The sequence below is a fragment of the Corvus kubaryi genome, unplaced genomic scaffold, assembly GCF_017639235.1.
Source record: "Corvus kubaryi isolate FWS band 111438036 unplaced genomic scaffold, C.kubaryi_AGA036_p1.0 71, whole genome shotgun sequence".
Taxonomy (NCBI): domain Eukaryota; kingdom Metazoa; phylum Chordata; class Aves; order Passeriformes; family Corvidae; genus Corvus; species Corvus kubaryi.
The window spans coordinates 14,969,045-14,990,149 of NW_024582059.1; the positions used below are offsets into that span (position 1 = coordinate 14,969,045).

At 42.3% G+C, this 21,105-nt stretch overlaps 1 protein-coding gene across 27 annotated transcripts in view; it reads right to left on the reverse strand.

Moving 5' to 3' along the window:
- ADGRL3 (adhesion G protein-coupled receptor L3) overlaps positions 1–21,105 on the reverse strand; it is a 492,720-nt gene that overhangs the window by 303,302 nt on the left and 168,313 nt on the right. For 26 of the 27 annotated variants that reach the window (XM_042049541.1, XM_042049537.1, XM_042049521.1 and 23 more), the window contains one exon: positions 13,098–13,340. In XM_042049541.1, the coding sequence (XP_041905475.1) occupies positions 13,098–13,152 (55 nt within the window). In that variant the 5' untranslated portion in view covers positions 13,153–13,340. Of the gene's footprint in view, positions 1–13,097; positions 13,567–21,105 lie in introns of those variants that run through there. The other variant, XM_042049516.1, reaches the window with a different exon arrangement.

The window sequence follows — 21,105 nt, forward strand, 5'->3', positions numbered from 1 at the left end:
TATTTCAGGATCTTAATATAAAGAAAAGCCCATCACTGTCTCTACCAGAGAATAGCATCATTTTACTGTCAGGAAGTGAACAGCTTTCTCAGTTTCTTGGCGTGATTTTCTCTTAACTTTGCTTTCAGCCCTGCAATCTAAGAAATGCAGAACTCTATCAACCCGTGCTCAAGAACTGAGGACCCTGCATTTATGGACTTCATTTGCCGAGCCTGGCGCCTCCGGTCTTCAGACAAGGAGCTCAGCCAGGAGAAAGCACCACCCACATGAAGGCATGAGAACTCACCAGAGGCATCACAGCAAACTGAGTCAAAATAGATTTTTTTCTTCTTAATATTGTCAAAGCCAGGTACTCTGCTTTCTGAACAAACATTCAACCCAGGCTTACCCAGGAAAAATACCTTTCATTACTATTATTTTTCGGCTCTACTTAGCTCTTTCCCACAGCTTTAGCTACTGTTTCTATTGCTTTCTAGGTAGCATATCTGGTTACTATCCATCTTATATGTGTATTTGGCTTTACACATAATGCTCTAGAGGTGTAAGCATTATTACTACATAACCACCAATGAATGTATCTATAAAAACCAAGGAACATTTGACACCTCTGCAGCCAGCACTTCCATAAGATACTCAGATTGTCATATACCAGTGCAAACTACCAAAAAGAAAAACTATAAATAAATAAAAATCACACACTGCAGTGAAACATTAAAACGGACTTGGCCCCTAAACCAGCTGTAAGTCTAACTCTCAGAGAGGTTCACACCCCACAGCTCCCTTTGACATCTGAGTTTACCCTTTTTAACTCACTGCATTTTCATGAGTGCTAGAAAGACTGATCTCATCTCCTTGTATCAAGTTTTCTGTGCCCTAAGCTTCCCACCATAATAGCGTTCCAGAGTGATATTGGATACACCAGCCCTCCTCAAAAGTTGTTCTTGATTGCATTTTGCCAACTGGCCAACAAGGGATAATGAAATTCAACATGCAAGCACTCCCCCAAGAGCTGGAGAATTTCACATCTGTCATATATTTACTATCCAAAAAGAAAGGCACTGTATTTGTGCAAGGGCTAGGGCTCTGAGAAACAGGGCTGTCACCAGATGTTCCACAGCTGAGAGTCTGCACAGCCTCAAGATGTGAGGCTAATCAGTGCAGGCCCTAAATAATTAAGTTACTATGCTTTGCAAGAACTGCTGGCTGTTTAGAGGAGAAAGACCACAATTCAACATCCCAGTGAGAGAAAGGCAGAAAGAGCTCATACATTATATAGGTGAATGGGGGACAGCCAGCATTACCAGGGCAGAATGCACAGGACCAAGTGGGAATCCACGTCAAGCCAGACATCAAAATAGAGCAGTCCCACCTTCTGGGGCCTGCTAGGAAGATTTTGGCACCAGCGTCACAAATCATGGCAGAAAGCAAATAATCTGAGCCATTTGGGTTTCTACTCAACAGCGTTCCCGATCCTGTTTTTAATTAAGACCCCCAAGGACACTGCACAGAGACTGTAAGTTCATCCATTTTGCGCCTCATCTCCTCCATCTTACTGTCTTCCACCTCTTTAAACTCAGGCTCCTGTGAATTCAGGTATGCAATCTGAAACAAGGACTGTAGCTGTCAGGATGCAAGGACGTGCTTGCAGTGCCTCGCAACAACTGCTCTGCGTCTGGAGAGGTGGCAGTGCTAAAGACACACCAAAACAGCTTCTTACAAATAAGAGCTCTCAAAATTTAGTTTTGTTATAAAGGTAAGCAAGTTGGGGTTTTTTTGAAATTATTTTTTATGGCTGTCTGATACTGTAACACAGGACTTTCAAGCACTTTTGTGACCAGGGCTCAGAAACAGTAAGGTGTCTGCTGGTGATAGGAATTCATTAGGCATTTGGCCAAGAGGCCTTTTTGTTTCCCAATCAAATTAAGGAAAACAACTAAACATTATTAGATTTTTTAGTCCTCAGAATTCCCCCAGAGCAAAATCTAATAGTAAGATTTCTAATTGCACATGCCTATAAGATTACGAATTGTGATGACAGGTTGGATTTCAAGTCACGACAAAGACATGAAGGCATGTCAAAGGTTTCTTCCATGATTCCAAGTTTAGACAGACCAGCTCTCTATGGGTTTCTTTATACATACAGTATGAAAATTACATCTAAAGCATATATACGCACTTGTATGCATGTAAACACACATTGAGAAATAAAATCAAGTGACCTGGGTTTTCCTACAACTCTTACAAATAGGCATTCTTCCTTGAAAACATACTAACAATTAAATATACACAGAATTGAGCAGCGATGCTGACAAAATACTGTTTGAGGTGATAAATAGGACTTGGCCACTAGTCTGTCTTTCAGAGCAGAGGAATAAAGGGGATAGCTGTTCCCAGGAACACCTGCCAGCCCTGGTGCCCACTGCCCTGCTCCAGCAGAGGAGCGGACACATTAGAGGGAGGGAGAGGCTGCCTCTGGAGAAACACACTGCAAGCAGCAGCTGGCAGGGTGAGTACCAGCCCCTGGCTTCGTGGAGCACCACCGTGGTTTTCCCTGCCTGCAGAGACACTGCCACATGGGTTTGGCTCATCCACACCCTTGACTGGAAAGGCGCTAAGCTCCCAGCTCTGCTCCAACCTGCCACAAGTAGCACAGCCAGCAGCACTGCCTTGCTCATCAGCCAACAGGCACATCTCCCCCTCTGCCCTGCTGCACAGAGAAGTGCTACACGAGACTGACATACCAAAGCCAGTTTCCTTTCTGTCATCTGCTCCCCTGATACTAAATCAGCCCTTACTGCAGCCTCCAGCATTTCAGTAATAGAAACAAGACACTGTGAATTAAAAGTTGGAGACAGATCTTCAGCAACAAGAGGTGCAGAGGAGGAAAAAAAAATTAAAACAAATTCTCACTTAAATCAGCAGCACTGATGGACTTCTAATTGTTCCTGGAAGAGCTTGAAGGGGATCAGTCTAATGAGAGAATAAGGACTGAGCAGAATGCTGTAACTCTCAGGGCAGGGGAGCAGCCCACAATCTAGTGAACTCACTGAAAGATTTGAGAGACAAGCCCAGGGTACCTTCTCCTCCATGTTACATTCCAGCTTTCCCCAAAGTAACCCCTCTAGGCCGAGCAAACCAGATTTAAAGTGCATTTACATAGAATCACCAACTTGCCATGGGATTTGAATCCGACCTCAAAAACTCAGTATTAAAATGCTATATTTGTTTATGGCTCCAGATTCTGGAGATTTAAGAACAGGTGACAATTCAACTGAGATTCTAAAATCCATCAGGCATCTCAGTTTCCACAGATTATGGTACAGGAGGGAGTGACAATAACTAAATTACAGATTTTTAGTCCTTACCTCCCCTTCTGCCCATTCCAACACACAGACTACTGTCTTGAGACGGATTTTTAGCTCCCATGAGTCTTACAGGAAACAAACTTACACCTCAGGATGGGTAACAAGGCACCCAACACTATCAGGCACTGCAGAAAGCAGCCCAACACAGCAAAGCAGAAGGGAATACATAAAAGTAGATGCTGCTCTGATTATAATTCCTTGAGTTTATGGGATGCATTCAGTACTGCACTGTAACTAAAAGCCCACCAGCCCAGGCCTACGCTTGTTACAATGGGCAGATTGCAGCATCTGTGTGGTGTTGGCTAAAAACCCATTGCACATCCCACATCTTGGAGCAGAACCATGACAGAACAGGCATCAATCCTGCCAGGCACTGGGAGGGATATTCCAGGGAGGCTGCCCAGCACAAAACTGTTTGATGAAATCGGGGAAATTCAAAGTGAGGAAAATCTTCTGAAGTCTCTGACATGCTTTTAATTTTTTCCCATGCCACAGCATCTTTCCCAGATCAGTTGCTCACTGAGCAGCAGGAAATGTCTTCCAAATTCAAATAAAACCACATTAGCAAACATATCCAATTCAAAAAAAAAAAAAAATCATGAACAATAAAGGAAACAACTGAACAACAGTGAATATGCCATGGGGTAATAAACATCAGATGGCTCTAAGATTCATTTAACACGAGTGGAGTTGATAAAATGGATGTTAGCAATATCTTCTGGGGAATCAGTTTCATTTGCAACAAAGAGCTTTTTCTTGATGTTTTTGCTGGGCAAAGGGTGCTCTCCCTAACAGGAAAACAGCAGGTCTGCCCAGATCTCGTGGGAGCAGGTTAGCAGCAACTGAGGAGGAGGTGCAAGAACAAAGGTGGCCGTAATTCATTCCCTCACTGTCATTCTTTTCTCATTTTAGCTTAGAGTACTTCAACACGCCCAGCTTAAATGTATGAGAGAACTAGGGCCAGAAAACTCTCAGAAGTAACTTTTTTTTCTATTCAACTCCAATGGTTTAAGCTTAGCTGAAGTTATTAGAAGAAGAAAACAAAAGACAACACATTTGTGGGCATATTCACATGCAGAAAAGAGGTGTTAGAGCTGCGTGGGAAGGATCGGCATAGGAAGCTTTTGCACTCACAAAACCTAGCCATGACTTCCCACCTGCTCTGCTGGAATAGCTGGTGTCTGCCCTAGCATTATACAGCTGCTTTGTCTGTGAAGATGTCCTTTGGTCCTGCACTTCTCCATTAACTGGGGGAATAGATGCACGGCCTCACCCACCAAATCCCTTTATTCAGCCCAGAACAGCTGGATTTCTCCAACCCCTGGCAGCTTCCTGTCATCCTCACCACAAGAAAGCTTTATCTGGAAGAATAGCATTACCAAAGTAGACAGGAATCAGCAATTAGCTAAATTAAGGGAATTATGCAATAGGCAAAAACAAATAGGGAATGGGTGGGCAGTTATCTCCCCTATTCCTAAGGATAAGGAAAGGGAAGCTGCTCATTTCTGCTGCTCCTTCTTTACTGCACCAGCCTCATGCGACCTCAGCTTGCCCCAAAAAACAGTCCTTCTGGAGTATCTTGCATGTCCAGGAAGACGCAGGACAAGGTGTCTTCTCATGCGTAGAAAACTTCAGATGTAAAAATGTTCCTGGTGCTCCACGGTACCTCTGGGTATTGGCTAAGGGATGCCTGTACCCATATTAGTCAGCCTTGACCCACTACATTTTTCAGTCCTGATTGCTTAGGATTATTAACTCCAAAAGGATGTATAGAGAGATCATTCTCATGTGTAATTGGAAAAGTCAGGCAAGCTTTTTTGCTTTTTTGTTTTGGTTTGGTTTTTTTGGTTTGGTTTTCTTAAGTATTTACATCTAATGCCAAACCACAGTAATTGCATCACTTACATGGAAAATTACTGTGGTTTTTCATTGGGATGCTATTCTTAATGCTCATATATCCATCAGAAGTGAAACAGCTTTGGTCCTATCAATATCCTGATGAGCTGTAAGTTGATGAGAACACGAGTAAAATTTATTCAGAGAGTAACTTCCTTGAAAGTACCCATTTTTAATAGTGATCCCTTACTTACTCTGTGCTTAGCTATGACAAGGACTAGTGAGGAATAGGGCTATCTAACAGTACTTGCTAGCCAGGGACTACTGCAGAAGAGACAGACCTGGATCAGCATGGTTGGATAAACTCAATATTCTCCTGAATCCCAAGAGAAAGGCCGGCAATACCCCAGAGATCCTGTCATCTCAAGCACATGACTGCTCTTCATTTCTTTAGAAACAATTCATTGGGAAGAAGGTTTTAGCCTGGTAACCTTTAGGCACCCTTAACTGCATGAGCTTCAGTTAAAAAAAAAAATGCTGAAGGTTTCTAGAAAGACAAAGGAAAAGGAAAATTGAGAAAGACTTTTAAGGCATTCATGGACCAGTACCACCTGTACCTCCAGTACCACCCAAGCCGTTTTCAGGTTGGCTTATTTTTCCCCAACACATCAGCTTGATCCCTGTGATGCTCTCCCAAACTGCTGCCACCAAACCACCTTGTCTATTTGCTCAGCGCTTGCTGGGACCAAACCCAACTGCACCAGCCATTACACTTGTATAGCCTGTACTGGGAGAAGATTGGAAGGCTCAAGGGACTGGCTGCAAGCTAAGGTTTCCAGATCAAATCAAGACTAGGTGAGAAACAAAGAACCTAATCATCCTACTTAGCAACTGCCTGGCAGCTGATACAAAATGAATAGTTAGAGTAAGGTCAGCTTTTTAGATAGCAGATGTCCACACCACACCACGTACTCATTACCTAAGGTTAATAACTACACAAATACATTTTTTCAGGATTTAACAAAACTCCTCATTGCACAAAGCTATTTACACCTCTTTGTGAGAAGCTCAGCACTGCACTTTTCAGTTCTGTTTTTTAAAAAGTGACTTTTCGTAAAGAAGTTCACTAATAAAAACATCTTTACAATCACAGTAAAATATAATAGGAATTAAATTATGGCACAATAATTCACACTTGACTGCACAGAGGCCATTTGGCCTTCATCTTTGTGTCTGAATGTGCTGGGTGGAAATTACTACACCGTAATTCACATGCTGTCACATATTATGGCTTGGCTAACACTTGAAAAATTCAGAGCACAGAGTTGGTCACTAGAGATCAGAAATCAGTCTTGTCATGAAATGGTTACAAATGACAGAAGCATCAGATATTGCAGGACTGAAAGGTAACACAGCTTACCCCCTCCTGCTGCTGTGAGAGCAAGCACATTGCCTGTTGCTGCAGTTCAGAAAGAAACCCACATGCCCTGCTGCTCTACACCATACATATGAAAAAACATCAAACATTTAGGATGGGAAGGGACTAAAGATCATCCAGTTCCAAGCCCCCAGCCAGGGGCTGGGACACCTTCCACTATCCCAGAGCCCCACCCAACCTGGTCTTGAACACTCCAGGGATGGGGCATCCACAGCTTCCCTGAGCAACCTGTGCCAGGGCCTCGCTCCCCTCACAGCGAAGAATTTCTTCCTAATATCTAATCTAAACCTATCCTCTTCTAATTTAAAGCCATTACCCCTTGTCTCTTCTCTACAGGCCGTTGTACAAAGTCTCTCTGCAGCTTCCTTGTCGCTCCCCTTTAGGTTCTAGGAGGCTGCTATACCGCTTGGTGTCAATAAAAAACTTGCTGAGGATGCACTTGCTCCCTTTGTCCGTGTCACTGATGAAGACATTAAATAGCCCTAGTCCTGATACAGACCCCTGGGGGTAAAAGGTCTTGTTTCCTCCCTACAGCAGGAAGATTCTATGAGCAGGCACATTTGCCAAAAACTGAAGAAAAAAACCCACATTATCAGATAATCCCCTTAATATCTCCCTCCTAATTTAGTGTGAAATTTAGACGTGAGAGAAGTGGGTCCGCACACAGACCTTCGCACTGCGTAATGGCTTAAACAAGAATTAAACAGTGGGTAGTCTTAGCAAGGTAGAATTTCACCCTCTATCAGCTTATAGATTGATCTGTCATCAGATGGGGAACTTAATACTCTCAATTTTAGTATAATGCTGCTAATGAAAGCACTGTAGTATATACAGAGAACAGCCACCCCCTTTTATCAGGAAAAGCCTTCCTCAATCACTTGTTCCACTATGGAAAAGGTGGCACGGCTGCAGGTAATACAAATTGCCAAGAATAGCAAACATTATAAATATTTCGAGGATGATTAATCTTTAAAACACTGAAGTTAGGCAGAAGCCTGGAAGTCAACTTGGCTATTTCACAACTAATAAAACATGTATCTTGTATTTCATTGTGACTATATAAAGAGTATTGTAGTAAAAGGCAATTATCCACCATTCACTAGCTAACATAGCACTTGTACAAGTATAAAAGAAACATAGTATGTATTTTAAGCAGTGACAGTATTTTCACTGTATTAAAATAGTAGCAAGGCAAATGTTCAGCTCACATTAAACAGCACTCTGTCACCGAAGACCAGCCTGCTAGCATCATATATTCCCCCAAGACAGATAATGCTGCTTGCTTTAACAGAATCATTGTCACCAGGCAACTACCAGTGCTGTTCAGTAATAAATATTTCCACTGTTCCCACAGAAACTGGCTCAGCATCTGGACCTGCTAATGCCTAGAGAGATCAGCCTGACCTTGGAGTGCCATCTTTTCACAAGGATGCAGCCCTCACCACGGTTGTCCCCCAGAAGCATTGCAAAGATGGAGCAGAAGCTCAGAGGGCAGGAACAGGACAGCAGACGAGGCTCTCTTCCTTGCAGCTGCAATGACTTGAAAGGACTTCAAATTTCATTTTCTACTCTGCGAATGATAAATTAGTTCAGCCCCATCTTGAACTAATTCTCATATGGAGAGACAAGATGGCATCTGTCCCTAAATGCAGGAAGGTCACTTTACAGCTATGCCACAAGACTGCATAAATAACTTCTGGGAGGAACCAGTTTTTTTGAAGTTTAGAACTGGGCCAGCAGCATCTGTATCCCTGCCAGTTTGGTGCTGTCAAGTGTCAGTATTAGGCCTTAAGCTTCACAACAATACAAGGCTCCAGGACTTGACAGGCTTTGTCTGAACTACAACCTATTTTAGCTTAAATCTCCAAAGTTATTTGAGAAGCTTTGCTGCACTTACAACTTCCCCTGGGATCCGATAACTTTTGCCTAGCTTGTTCTAGCTGCAATGTCAGATTGTCCTGGGTTTGGCTGGGATGGAGTTCATTTTTTCTTAGTAGTTGGTACTGTGCTGTGTTTTAGATTCTGTATAAAATACAGAATCATTTTCATATACAAGGCTGGAGGGAAGTAAGCAAGCATCTGCATGGAGCTTGGTTGCTAGCTGGGCTTAAACCATGACACGGACACCTATTATTTGTCCTGTAATTTCAGCAGGTTTTGGTTACTTTGTTGTTAAACTAGCTCTGACTTCAGTTTTGCTTGGTTTTGGCCAAGTGTGTGGTTCTAACCCAAAACATCACATTGTATATCAAGGAAAATATCAAGAAATTTAAGAAATCACAGGAATGACTAACCCACCCCATGGAGCATCAGGAGGGAACAGTGTGCAACCCATTAATACATACAGGGTTAAAACATATACAAAATAACCCCAAGCAGCTGCAAGACCAGGAGGAACCAAATCCCACAGCTTGGCCCAAGCAGGATCCAGGATGCTGACAGCTCACTCTCAATCTCACAAGTGCAAGGCAAGAGCGTAGCAACAGAACAAACAGGTAGATAGCCAGGCCTGGTGATTTTATTGCATTGTTACAATCTCCAACAGACACTGGGCAATTTGGATTATTGGTTCATCGGAAAAATAAGTGGTTGTCCCTTTTTGGATTTTTAAAAGCAGCAGAGTAACTACAATTAACTCATTCGTTGTTGCCCATCATATAATTAGATACTCAGTACAATCCTTAAAAAATAATTTTCAAATAAATAACAATGAACCAATCTGATGGGATGATAAAGATCTTTGCATACAAAAGGCTCTCCGCTCTCTTCCAGTGCTGTTACCTGTTTAGAGACGTGCCAAATTGCATCCCACAGCCATCACTGTGGTATCCTTCCTATCCTGCTCCTAACAGCACGCAGCTCTGAGTCCCTTTATTTCTATTAATATTTTTGTCCAGCAGTCTGGAAGTCGTAAATCTCTGAGCCACACACGAGCACGACAGCAATGTGGCAGAGCAGGTGTACATCTCTCCAGGCTTGCAAACTGAGCTGCTGCCTGTCATGTCCATCTCATTTCAAGTGAACTTTTGACAGCATTCATTTGTGGGTCAAGAGAAATCTGCTTTGTTTGGGGTCAAGGGGAGGAAGGTTGAGGAAGAGAACAGCTGCTCATTCCAGAAAAATGCCTCTTGGAAATCCACCTGCTACAGGGAAGGAGGATCAGTTTGCTCAGGTGTATATGGGGGGGAACACAAACCAAGGAGCACTTTCCTGGGGTCCAGACCAGATGCTTTGGAAAAAGCTTCCAAAGAGGGGCAAAAAGAAAGCAGGGGTGGAAAAGTCCTGTCCCCTTAGCAGAGCCCTTGCAAAGGATGAAAAAGGCTTTGCTTTCATTGTTATTGCTGATGGTTTTATTTTATTCCTTGGTATTATTTCAGTCTATCTTGTGTAATTCTCTGACTTCGTATAACAGGTTTAGTTTTAGGCAACAAATGGATTTACAGGCTTTGCTGTAGCTTAGGAGAGGGGATAGCTTTCGGGGGGCTTCTACACTGCTCCAGGTTGTGCCCTGACTTGTAAGCTATTTTCCATTCAAGTCAAGGGTACCAGTAAAGAAAGCAGCCACTACACAAATCTGCTATTATTGTAGGTATTTCACATGGCTTAATTTTTCTGGTGAGCTATGATTCAAAGCAGTCTGAACAAAACTAGACAGTGCTGTGCCTGTGTATTTTGGATGTAGCAGATTAACATCATCACTGAGGAAATACAAGGACTCATGGCTTTTTCCCCTTTTATGATTTCTACAGCTTATCAACAAGATGACATTGTACCAGGGCAGTATTCTGGAAGATTACTTTTCATCTTGCAGATCACTGAAGTATATACCCTTTGACTCCACATCTGTCATCACAGCCCAAGACACATAATCTACTCCAAGAGATGAAATAGCTAAAACAAAAAAAACCAAGCCCCCTCAAAAAAACCCCAAAACATCAAAACACCACCACCACCTCTCCAATTTATGAGATCACTGGTCTAAGAAATCTGCCTATAATGCAGCTACCACTATGGATGAAGAGGCTGTGTCAGAGAACTCAAAAAGGGAACGAGATGTAGCAAGGTCAGTCTGAAAAAGTAGTTCATATCTCCAGCAATCACTACAGGACAGGAGTCATTCCAGATCATGAAAGAGGAACTCAAATGCTTGAGTCCTGTTAAGCATAAATTTTGAATGCTCTCTGCGTGCAGTGAAAAGGGATTACTAAAAGGGAAAATAAAATTTAAAAAAATTAAAAAGCAGGGCTTAACTGGGCTATTTTTATAAGGAAAGTGAGGTTGTGACATGTGTTTAAACAACATGCCAAAGTTCTGAGATGGAAGCTGCATCCTGGCCACTCAGAGATCAGAACAGGGAGAACCAATCCAAGTCCTTTGGCTCAAACCAAAGGTGTTCCCCCTCCACAGCTCAAAGATGGCTATTGCACTTTCACTGGCAACTGATCAGATAATATAGGTGTTGGTGAGATGTGTGATGGTCAGATTAACCACCACTGACTGCCACAACCACCACAGCAAACACCCTGTACCTTTGGTCTGGAGAGCAGCGTAAGGGATAGAAATATTTCCAGGCACTGTTCCTGCATCTCTGGCATTTACTCATCTGTGGCATAATACAACTCCTAGGAATATTGTGACATTTTCATTTACTGGGACTATCAGGCAGGACTTTCCAGCTACAACGGCACTGAGAATCTAAAATACAACTGCCAGAGATATATTCAAACCATTAGTTGCTTTAACTGTTAATACTACTAATACTACATAATTATAAAGATTTACAAAACATTTAGCATTTAACTTTCCTGGAGAGGGCTGGAGAGCACCTTTCTGAATAGCTCTTTCATTACATCCTAATTGGTCAGCTCAGTTTAAATACTCATTCTAATTTTCAAGTCAGTGAGGAGGGGTCTTTCTTGAAGAACAATAGTACAGATAGCCTTTGTCCCTAAAGGTGTTATATAAAAAGACAAGTTGTGCTCTATATTCAGCCAATTACATTTATTTTATTTTTTCATCACCTTTTTCCTGTAAAATTTTGCTCCAGTGTCTTAGCACATACACAGAGGATCAGTTGGTTAAAGCTCAAAAAGCCTGATGAGTATTTTAAAAGCAGGGGCCCACAGCTTACATACAGGGAGTCATGTCATTTACAAGCATGCTTCCACTGGCCTGTAATTAAAATGAGATCCTTGGTAGAGCTCACCTTCCGTTTAAGCATCAGAAAAACCAGGTAGCCAGATTTTCCAAAGCTCTGCCCTGTGCATTCGGTAACTATTACTGCTGATAGGAGCACCTGAACCCTTCAGCACTTGTGAAACCTGGCAACTTACTTCTAGAGCTTGGGTTTCTCATATCAAAAGAACCCAACAGGCCCAAAGAATTACATGTGTCACATTTCACTTAAAGAGTGTCCTGGCTAATAAAAGAGATCAAATTTTTCTGCTACAGCTCTGTACTGGGTTCGCACTGCCAGGTTCTGGGGAGGGAGGGGGCTGGTTACAGGGGTGGCTTCTGTGAGAAGCTGCTTGAAGCTTCCCCTGTGTCTGACAGAGCCAATGCCAGCTGGCTCCAGGACGGACCCATCACTGGCCAAGGCTGAGTCCAATGGTGACTGTGGTAGCACCTCTGGGATAACATATCTAAGAACAGGGACAAAGCTGCTGCTTTGTGAGAGGAACAGCTCTGCAGACAAGGTCAGTGAAGAAAGAGGGGCAGGAGGTGCTCCAAATGCCAGAGCTGAGATTTCCCTGCAGCCCATGGAGGTGAAGCAGCTGTGCCTCTGCAGCCCGTGGAGGTTCACAGGGATCCACTTGCAGCCCATGGAGGAGGCTGTAACCCCATGCAGAGCCCACACTGGACCTTGATACGGCTCTGTGGAGAGAGGAGCCCACCACACTGGAGCAGGTTTGCTGGCTGGCAGGATGTGTGACCCCATAGGAGGAACACACGCTGGAGCAGGGGAAGAATGTGAGGGGCCCTCCCTCTGAGGAGGAGGAAGGAGCAGTAGATACAAGGTGTCATGCACTGAACACAACTCCCATTCCCTGTGCCAATGTACTTCTGCAGGGAAGAAAGTAAAGACATTGGGAGCAAGCTCACTTCAGGAAGGAGGGAGGCAGATGGGAGGGTGTTTTTATGATTTGCCTTTATTTCTCATTACCCTACTCTGATTTGAATGGTAATAAATCCATTTTTTCCCAAGAACAAGGAGGAAAAAGTCTGTCTAATGAAGCAGCTAAACTCAGAAAAAGAAACCTTTATGTGTCACCAGAGTTCTTTGTTTCAGAAGTTAAGTCATAATGTAACCTGGGAATTTCAAAGACCTGAGGTGCAAGCAGGGAGAGAAATCAACATCCTGTAAAAAAAACCCTACACCATTAGGAAAAGACATAGACAAAATCCTTGCTATTTTCTCTTCCCCTCCCACAGGCAAATTTACACCACCTCTCACTCACCATGGGCAAACGGTGTTAAGAGCATTGTGAAGAACAGCAGCTGTGATGACCACATGACTGTGAAGGAGAGCTTGAAAGTATCCCAGCAAACAAGGGTTCAAACAAAAAGGTGAGTGTCCTCCTGCACTTGCTTCCAACACTTCAACTGTTGTTGGCCTTCAATTCACATCCAAAAAGGGGAAAAAAACCCAATCAAAAATAATAATAAAAAATATCCCACAGCCAGTATCCAGAGTCTGAGACCTAGAAATGAGAAAGGAAAAAAACCTGCAGTTAGTAAAACAGTAAGATAGGTGTTTTCAATCAAGTCTTGATGTGTTTCTTTGATGCCAGCAGCTGTAAAGGTAAATGTGTCTTCCTCACTCCCTGGCTCTTCAGATTCATGCACACTCCTACATAAAATAACAAATAAAACATAGGCCTGTGCAGAGAACCAGTTACCAGTTGGTGGATAACCAGTGCTCTGCTTCCAATCTCAAAACAGCACTCCAGACAGCAGTTTTGAACAAAAAAGCTAAGACCTTTCCCTCCCTTTTGCATTTCTGTCATGCCTCCGCTGTGGATACTAACGGCAAGATACCAGGCCAGGCAGTGGGATTAGTAACATAGTTTGAGAGTATTTCCACTGATGATATGCCAAAAAGCCTCTCTTTGTTTGAGGCGACCTGTATGGCTTTTAATCACTGAATCTGGACCAGGCTTTGAATCCAAGCAGAGCCCAAAGTCACCCTTATCCTACAACCAGCCACTTTCTAGTCACTGCCAGCGACTCACTGCTAGTCGAGCTCTGCAGTTATTTATTGTGGAATTAAAAATAATGGTCTTGTCCATCCCACGCGCTTACAGCAAAGAGCGGGGCAATCTGAATCCGTGCTTGACTAGAAACATTCGCTCGTTTAACTGGAGAACATATTCCAGCTTTCCATCATTTTAATCTCTCCAGAAGGGGCTAGATGGCCACAGTGACTCAAACTTGGCAGGAAAAAAACAACTATACAGAGTTAAACCACGGCAGCAGTTTGAAACTTAGCTCCCCACTGACTCTAAAATGATGAGGAAATATGAGGAATTGAAAAGTACTTTACATATCTGTTTTGAACTCCTTAGACTCTGCAGTCTTCACAGTACTGGTCTAATTAAAAATCTCTCCAAAAATCTCTGATCAACAGAAGTTATTCTTCTCTGAGCACAGAAGCTGTTTTTGCCAACTTTTGTTCTTACCCAAAACCGAGTCTGAGCCAAAAAGCTGTATGAAAAAACTGTGCTGCATGCCATTGTGATGTGGGTATATTTCTGAAAGTCTGGCATGACAAAGTGGCCTTTGTTTTGCTGCCTATCTTTACTGATCAACTAAATAAAACCCCACATTGTTCAGAACCAAAGTCTATAAAGAAGCTGCATTTTTTTTTAATAAATATATCTTGCACTGCCAAGATTTTATTCTCTCACTTGACTCTCCTCCCCAGTCTGTCCCTGCAATTTGTTCACTCAAATGTAGCATTTAGTTTCCATAGTTTTTTCTCCTCTCTTGTAAGTGGGGTTTCTAAAAAATCCAAGGTCAATCTGCAGTCAAGTGGCTTCTTTATGGACATCCTTGAAATTAAAACTTTGCTTGAGCTGGGACTAATCAAAATGGTCATTGATAATACTAAAAGTCAGTTTTTCAAACAGAGAAGGGCCTCATGAATATTTTAAATTGTACATTCTAAACAGTGATCAAGTTTTTCATTTATATTTTAGTAGGCTACCAGTACACATCAAACTACAGCACTGCTATTATTTATGCATGGCATGTTCTATAGCACCCTCTGTAAAGTTTTAAAGTGAGAAGCTTTTTGCGCTACGAAATTTCAAAAGGCGTACAGAGATGGGTGAAAGCTATCCGAGCACAGGTACACTTCCCTGAAGCAAAAGCTCAGTCAGGCAGTGGAGGAGCACAGGTTTGTTTTCAATTTTTATTTGTTTAAACTGCATCAGTTCTGAATAATCTAAGTCTGTTAGAAAGAGATAACATTATGGTGCAGTAAAAGGGTTTTGGGTGTAAACTGAAGAAGCCACAAATTAATTAGGCTCCCTATCCCAGAGAAGGGATAATTGTCGGCAAAATACTTACATAGGGCCCTTTAATTTTTTTAAATCTGTCTATACATTCCTTCATGAGAGGATTCTAGGAATTTTTTTCTATTATCTCATGGGCTGAGGATGAATGAGCAAAGGATTCACATGCCCTCTGCAAAGTCCAAACACTAATTTTTGGGAACTAATGTCTTGGAACTACCAGAGCCACAAGTAAACATCTTATCCTCCTGGAAAGTACATCATTGAGTCACAAAGCTCCTGTGCAAAAGAGACAACAGGACTAGCTCATCACTATGAATCATTTACTCCAGTTGTAAATCTGACCAAATACTTTCTGTCCCACCGTCCTTCCTGCCAGAGGAGAACACGCCAGAGCCATGGCCTGTCAGGTGGTGTCTGCACACCCTGGCTGGCACCACCTTGTCCTCAAACTTGCTTCTGCAAAGCCTTCAACCCCTTCAGCTTAAGCTCACACACAAATACTACCAAATACACAATGTGTCTGGAGACAAGCCAGCTGTGTTTAACAACACAGGGCACCACTAGATTAACCAAATACATTGGAATGCTGCAAAATTCTGGGTGGGTTTGTATTTCACGTAATCAAATAATCACAGTGTGTTTGTGAACTGGGTATCTGCAGGGAAACAGCTACATAGGAAATGAGCACAACAACCATTTTTCTTAATGGTCACTCAACACCCACAAGCAGCATTGTAAGACACAGAAAGAGGCCTACAAAACAAAATTCACTTCATCTTTGGATTACCTCCAGGTAAAGCACAGCCAAAGAGGGGAAACTAGAGAAAACAGTTCACTATCTGTGAACTGTTCGGTGAGGAGTGGTACATTTATTGATGCAAGACAGGGATACACTATCACAGTGAAAAATTTAAGGGCTTGACTTAAGGGGTTTGAACTTTAACCACAAAGATGATGCAGCCTGCATTGATTTAAGAGAAAGTTCTTCTGCTCACTGACCTTTATGCCCAAAGGGCTGCCCCAACACCTTCACAGTCTGATCTGCTGCATCACCCAAACCAGAACTGCATGCTGGCAGTTCCCAAAAATCCAGCTCAAAGTGCTACTGACAGAATAGGAGAAAGCTAAATAAAGGAAACTAAGGCCTCATAGTGAAGAGATGAGCAGTGAAGTATTCATCAAGGCGTTGCTCATAAAAGAGCATTATAGATACACTGACAAACTCAACATCTACCCAAGTCTGTTCTTCAGCAGTTGATGTCAAGCAGCACATGGAGCATTTTCTGCGCTCATCTGTCGACAGTCTACAGGGAGGGTGAAAGAGAAAAGGAAACCAGTTCACGTGGTGAGCAAACAGATAGGCTGAATTCAAAGCAGAACTCAGAGCAGTGCAAGCCAAACCTGTCAGAACTCTATTTAATTACTGCCTCCTTCCAAACACAAGCAATTGCACCTGCACAAAGCTCTACGCTACCCTCCTCACACAGCAAAAGCTGCTTCGGGTATCCAGTTTTCTGGGCACTTGGGGAACAGCCAGGGGAGAGGCCAGAGTGTCTTACAGAGAGGCACATTAGCAAAAGCCAGATAGAAATGCTGGGGTTTTCATATCCAGTTTTACTTGCAGCAATTTTCTCCCTACCCCTGAAAATGTGCATAGCAGAACTAGCTTAAACAAATCAAGGATACAAGGACTGCTTAATATTTCTTAATAGAAAAGATTCCGACACTTACTCTCCTCCTTTGGCAAAAGTCACCTACTAAGTAGAAAATAAGTGTGATGTTTCAAACAAATATTGATTAAAGTCACTATTTACAAGGGGAAAAGCTGGGAAGTAATTAAACTCCTTGAAGCTGATGGTCCAAGCTGGAACCATGGGTGTAATTCCCCATTCTAAGCATCTGCTACTTGAGATAATTTATTTCAGGCAACATATTCTGAATTTTGCTAAGATAGGGAAGAGAATTAACCCCAGCAAGAAAAAATAAGACATGCAATCTCTGCAAAATTAAATTAACTGCAATTTATTGTTAGAAAATTTCTTTATCTAAGAGAATGAGCTGTATTTCCACTCCCATTATGAATGGCTAAACAAAAGAATTGCTGCAATACATTTGGCCATAAGTTGTTTGCAAAACACATCTTTTTTTTTTTTTTTTTTTTTTTTGGCAACATTACTAAAAAGGAAAGGTTTTGCTCCTCCAACCTCTTTCCACATTTATCCTATTTCAAATCCCCTTCCCTGTCAGGTTTTCAGGATGTGGCTCCCTGGTCACTTTGTGATGGCAGCAACACAACCTGCCATGTAAAAGGTCACACAGACTTTAGCAACTGTATAACACAGGGGGAGCAGGGCAGGAGCAGGCTGCACTCCTGGCATTTCCACATGCACTTTCACTCAGAGCCACTCACTGAAGTTCCTCCTACAGGGACATGCTCATTAATGGATAGGTCTTTCTATGTGTTTTTTAAGAAGTCAGGAACATGTTTCTGAGACACTGAATTATCTGTAAACTTTTATCTCTGTCTGCATTCAGCCCAGGGGAATGTTCATCCTATACCACAAATAATTCTGAAATCAGAGTTCTCACTGAGTTCAGAAATAAACACTTTTGGTTCTCAAAATCATGAGTTGTCCATGGCTTTCAGCTCTTCATTTCAAGTTTACCAGATGTGAGGAAGCACTGTGAAAGAGCCAGTGAGCCTTCTTAGGGTGCCAGGACTTGCCAGCCTGTGGTTCAAACTGCTCACACCTACGTCCTCTTTCTGTACTGCAGACACTGCTGCTGCTCTCACACCTCTGCTGGGGCTGTAAACTCTGAGGGAAACACTTCAACCCTCTCACCCAATATGTGCAAAATGACATGGTATTTCTAAGTCACTTCTTCCAAGAAAGATTTAAAATGTGCATTTGCACCTCTATTACACTGAGTTGCCATTCCTGTACATTAATATTCATTTCATCCATATTGTTTGAAAACCCAAAACCATTCTGCCTGTTATTTCCTCCCTTATACCTGATGTAGCACTCTGGAAAGTAATTTTAAAAACCTTAAAAACAAGCTACAATGATAGCAAGGTCTAACAAGTTTGTGTTTATCCTGGATTCTTCGGTATCACTGCAGTGCTACTTACACTTCCCTGAGGGGAGTGGCCGGGGCAGCAAGGAGCCACTCTCCGCTCAAACCAAGCTCATCAACCACCTGTTTAGGCTATAATTCAAAGTGACAAAGAGCTCTTTCGATGTTCTGCGGGATTTGCTGCAAAATAACTCTCAAGTGTTAACTGAGTTAATTCATTTTAGATTAATCAAGCCTTTGATAAAAGCACACCCGAATACAGACTGGCTGAATATAGTGGCTTTTTTTTTTTTTCCTGTGTAGGTGAAATAGAGGCTTTTGTGCTGCTCCAGAGGTCAAAAGGGGAACTTGAGCTATCAGCTGCTTGTTGGTTTTCCCATTCAATCCAGAATCAAAGCAATTTCAGCAGAAAATGATAATTATACTAATAGTGAAGCCATTCACACATCTTCTGACTACACATGGAAGGATGGGGAGAAGAAACAGACAGAGAAAAGTTAAGAGCCTTGGAAATATGGTCCAGAAGCTTAGAAAGAATGTACTGAATTGTACATCTGAAAATCACAGCTACTGAACGTTCCAGACTTTCTTTAAGTGCCTGCTGGTTATCCTTGGCAATATACTTCATTACAGATTTAAGAGGAAAGTACACCATTCACAAGGTCCCTGCGTGTGTGCAAATATATGATAACACATGCAAAATTTCAAAAGGTGCAGAGTATCATGCGAGGATGTGGTAAAATATGCAAATGTTTGTATTGCATTACCCCCCGAGATCAGCGGGCTTTCTGAAAACTGATTACAAAAAACTTGGTACTCTTGCTGGTTAAGCACCACCTGCTAAAGCAGCTCACAGCTGGCAAGAAGCATCTCAGTCCCTCCACTCCAAACCCATCAGGGCAAAAAAAAAAACCCTGTAAGTCTTGGGAAAAGCTGTGCAGCTCTTCAGACAAGCTGCACGGCACCATAGACTTCTGACCACCTGAAACAGTCCTATGTCATCATTGTATACAGCAATTATTACAACAATGCTCCAGAAAATTTCAGGGAGGTGTTAAGATATTTCTCAAAAATTTATTATACCTACATAATGCACCCGTCTTTCTCAAATGTTTCAGTTTATAGCACATCTTTATAGAGGGAAAATAATGCATAGGCAAGCTCTCTTCACACTACTGCCAACAGTTATGATTTCAATGCAAAACTCAATATGTGGCAGCTCCTCGCAATAATAAAAATTTCAGCTTTCTTTTCAAGTAAATTTCTCCTTGCAAAGAAAAACAGGACCCAAATACAGCTCAGAGGCTCAGTAAAACTGATGGTAAATAAACAGAATTCAACATATTTGATTTGAAATTCACATGACTTGTAAGCAAATCTCAGATTTTTTTTTTTTTTTTTTTTTAGTTTCCTGTGAATGATTCAGAATGTTGAAAGTCTGGATTTGACAATACTCTCACAATGCTTATTTGCATTCCACAGAGCCTTCAGCAATTCTGTGACAAATAAAACATGTGTGGTGCGTGCACTGAAAATGCAGACAACCTTATCACCAGGGTCAGCATAATTTTAATCTCCCTTTGCTACCACAAACTCATCTTATATTTTGAGGCATATCACCTCTCCCACACGTACTGGCCCTGTTTCTCCAAGTGCCTTACCAGGGCTGTAATTGTGATGGCACAGATCCTGCACCAGGTCTTACTTTAATGTGAGGAAGTGACAGCCTCCAAGGAGAAAATCAGCCAAAGGAAGTGACAGAAAATTCCATGAGAGTTCAAACTGGGGAAGTGAAGTGTGATATTGGGACCAGAGGAGGAATACCCCTAAATGCTTCTGGATGCAGCCTTTAAAATATTTTTCAATATTCTTTTATCCTCCCTATCTCTCTCTCCCTGCTCTGTCTCCTTCATATCAGCTGTAATTTTTTTCCTTTCCTCTTCCTGGCAGGTAAGGACCTCTTTAACTTACACTGCCCCAGATGGAGCAGCAGCTGCAGATCTATATAGAGTTTAGTGACATTTACCTTCACTACAAGGATGGGATTTCTTGCTGGGGTGTGTAGGGGAATGCAGGCAGGAGCCATTTCTCCTTTGCCTGAATTCATCAGGAGGCAGCCCAGAGCTCCTATTAGTGGCCTCCTTCCCTCCATGCTTCAGCCAGGAGCAGCTGTTTGCTCCCCAAAAGTAGTGTTATGCCAGAGAAGTTTTTTACTTACAAAGATGATAGTGGAGCACTTTTTGTGAGCTCTGCAGTTCAGAAAGGGAGGAAAGGGCTGCCTTGTGTCCACCCTGGGGCACTCTCCTTTCACAGCCCAGTTGGCCCCACAGTTCTTTGGCTCTGAAGGCTAAAGAGCACAGCTGAAGACATCTTTAGCTACACAGAACTGAGCACTACTGAGCTGAAGCACAAAGCCTGCCCCCTTTGATGGCTTGGTTCATGGGACCCAACAGATAGCAACACATGCACCAGAAACACCGGGATCATGACTGCACTTCTTGTAGGAAGCAGGACTTTTGACAGTGCTGGGTTTCCTCAGCCTTTGACTCACTCCAGCTTCAGTCACTACTTGCAAATATGACTATATGCAGTAATAAAACAGGGGAAAGGTACCACTTGACTGAGGAACTGCAATGAAAACAGCAAGAAAGCTGTAATCTATTTCCTAAGTGTAAAATGTGCATCCAGTGCATTTTTTATCCTGTCTTGCTTAGTATTCTCTTCTCAAATGGATGGTAGCAGATATTATTTGTTTTGCTGTAAGAAAGTGTAATTTTCTCCACTTTTTGTGCTGATTTGGAAGTTAACATGCAGTATAAGGAGGGATAATAGCTTTTCCCATTGAAAATGTACTGCTCTTGAAAGACTA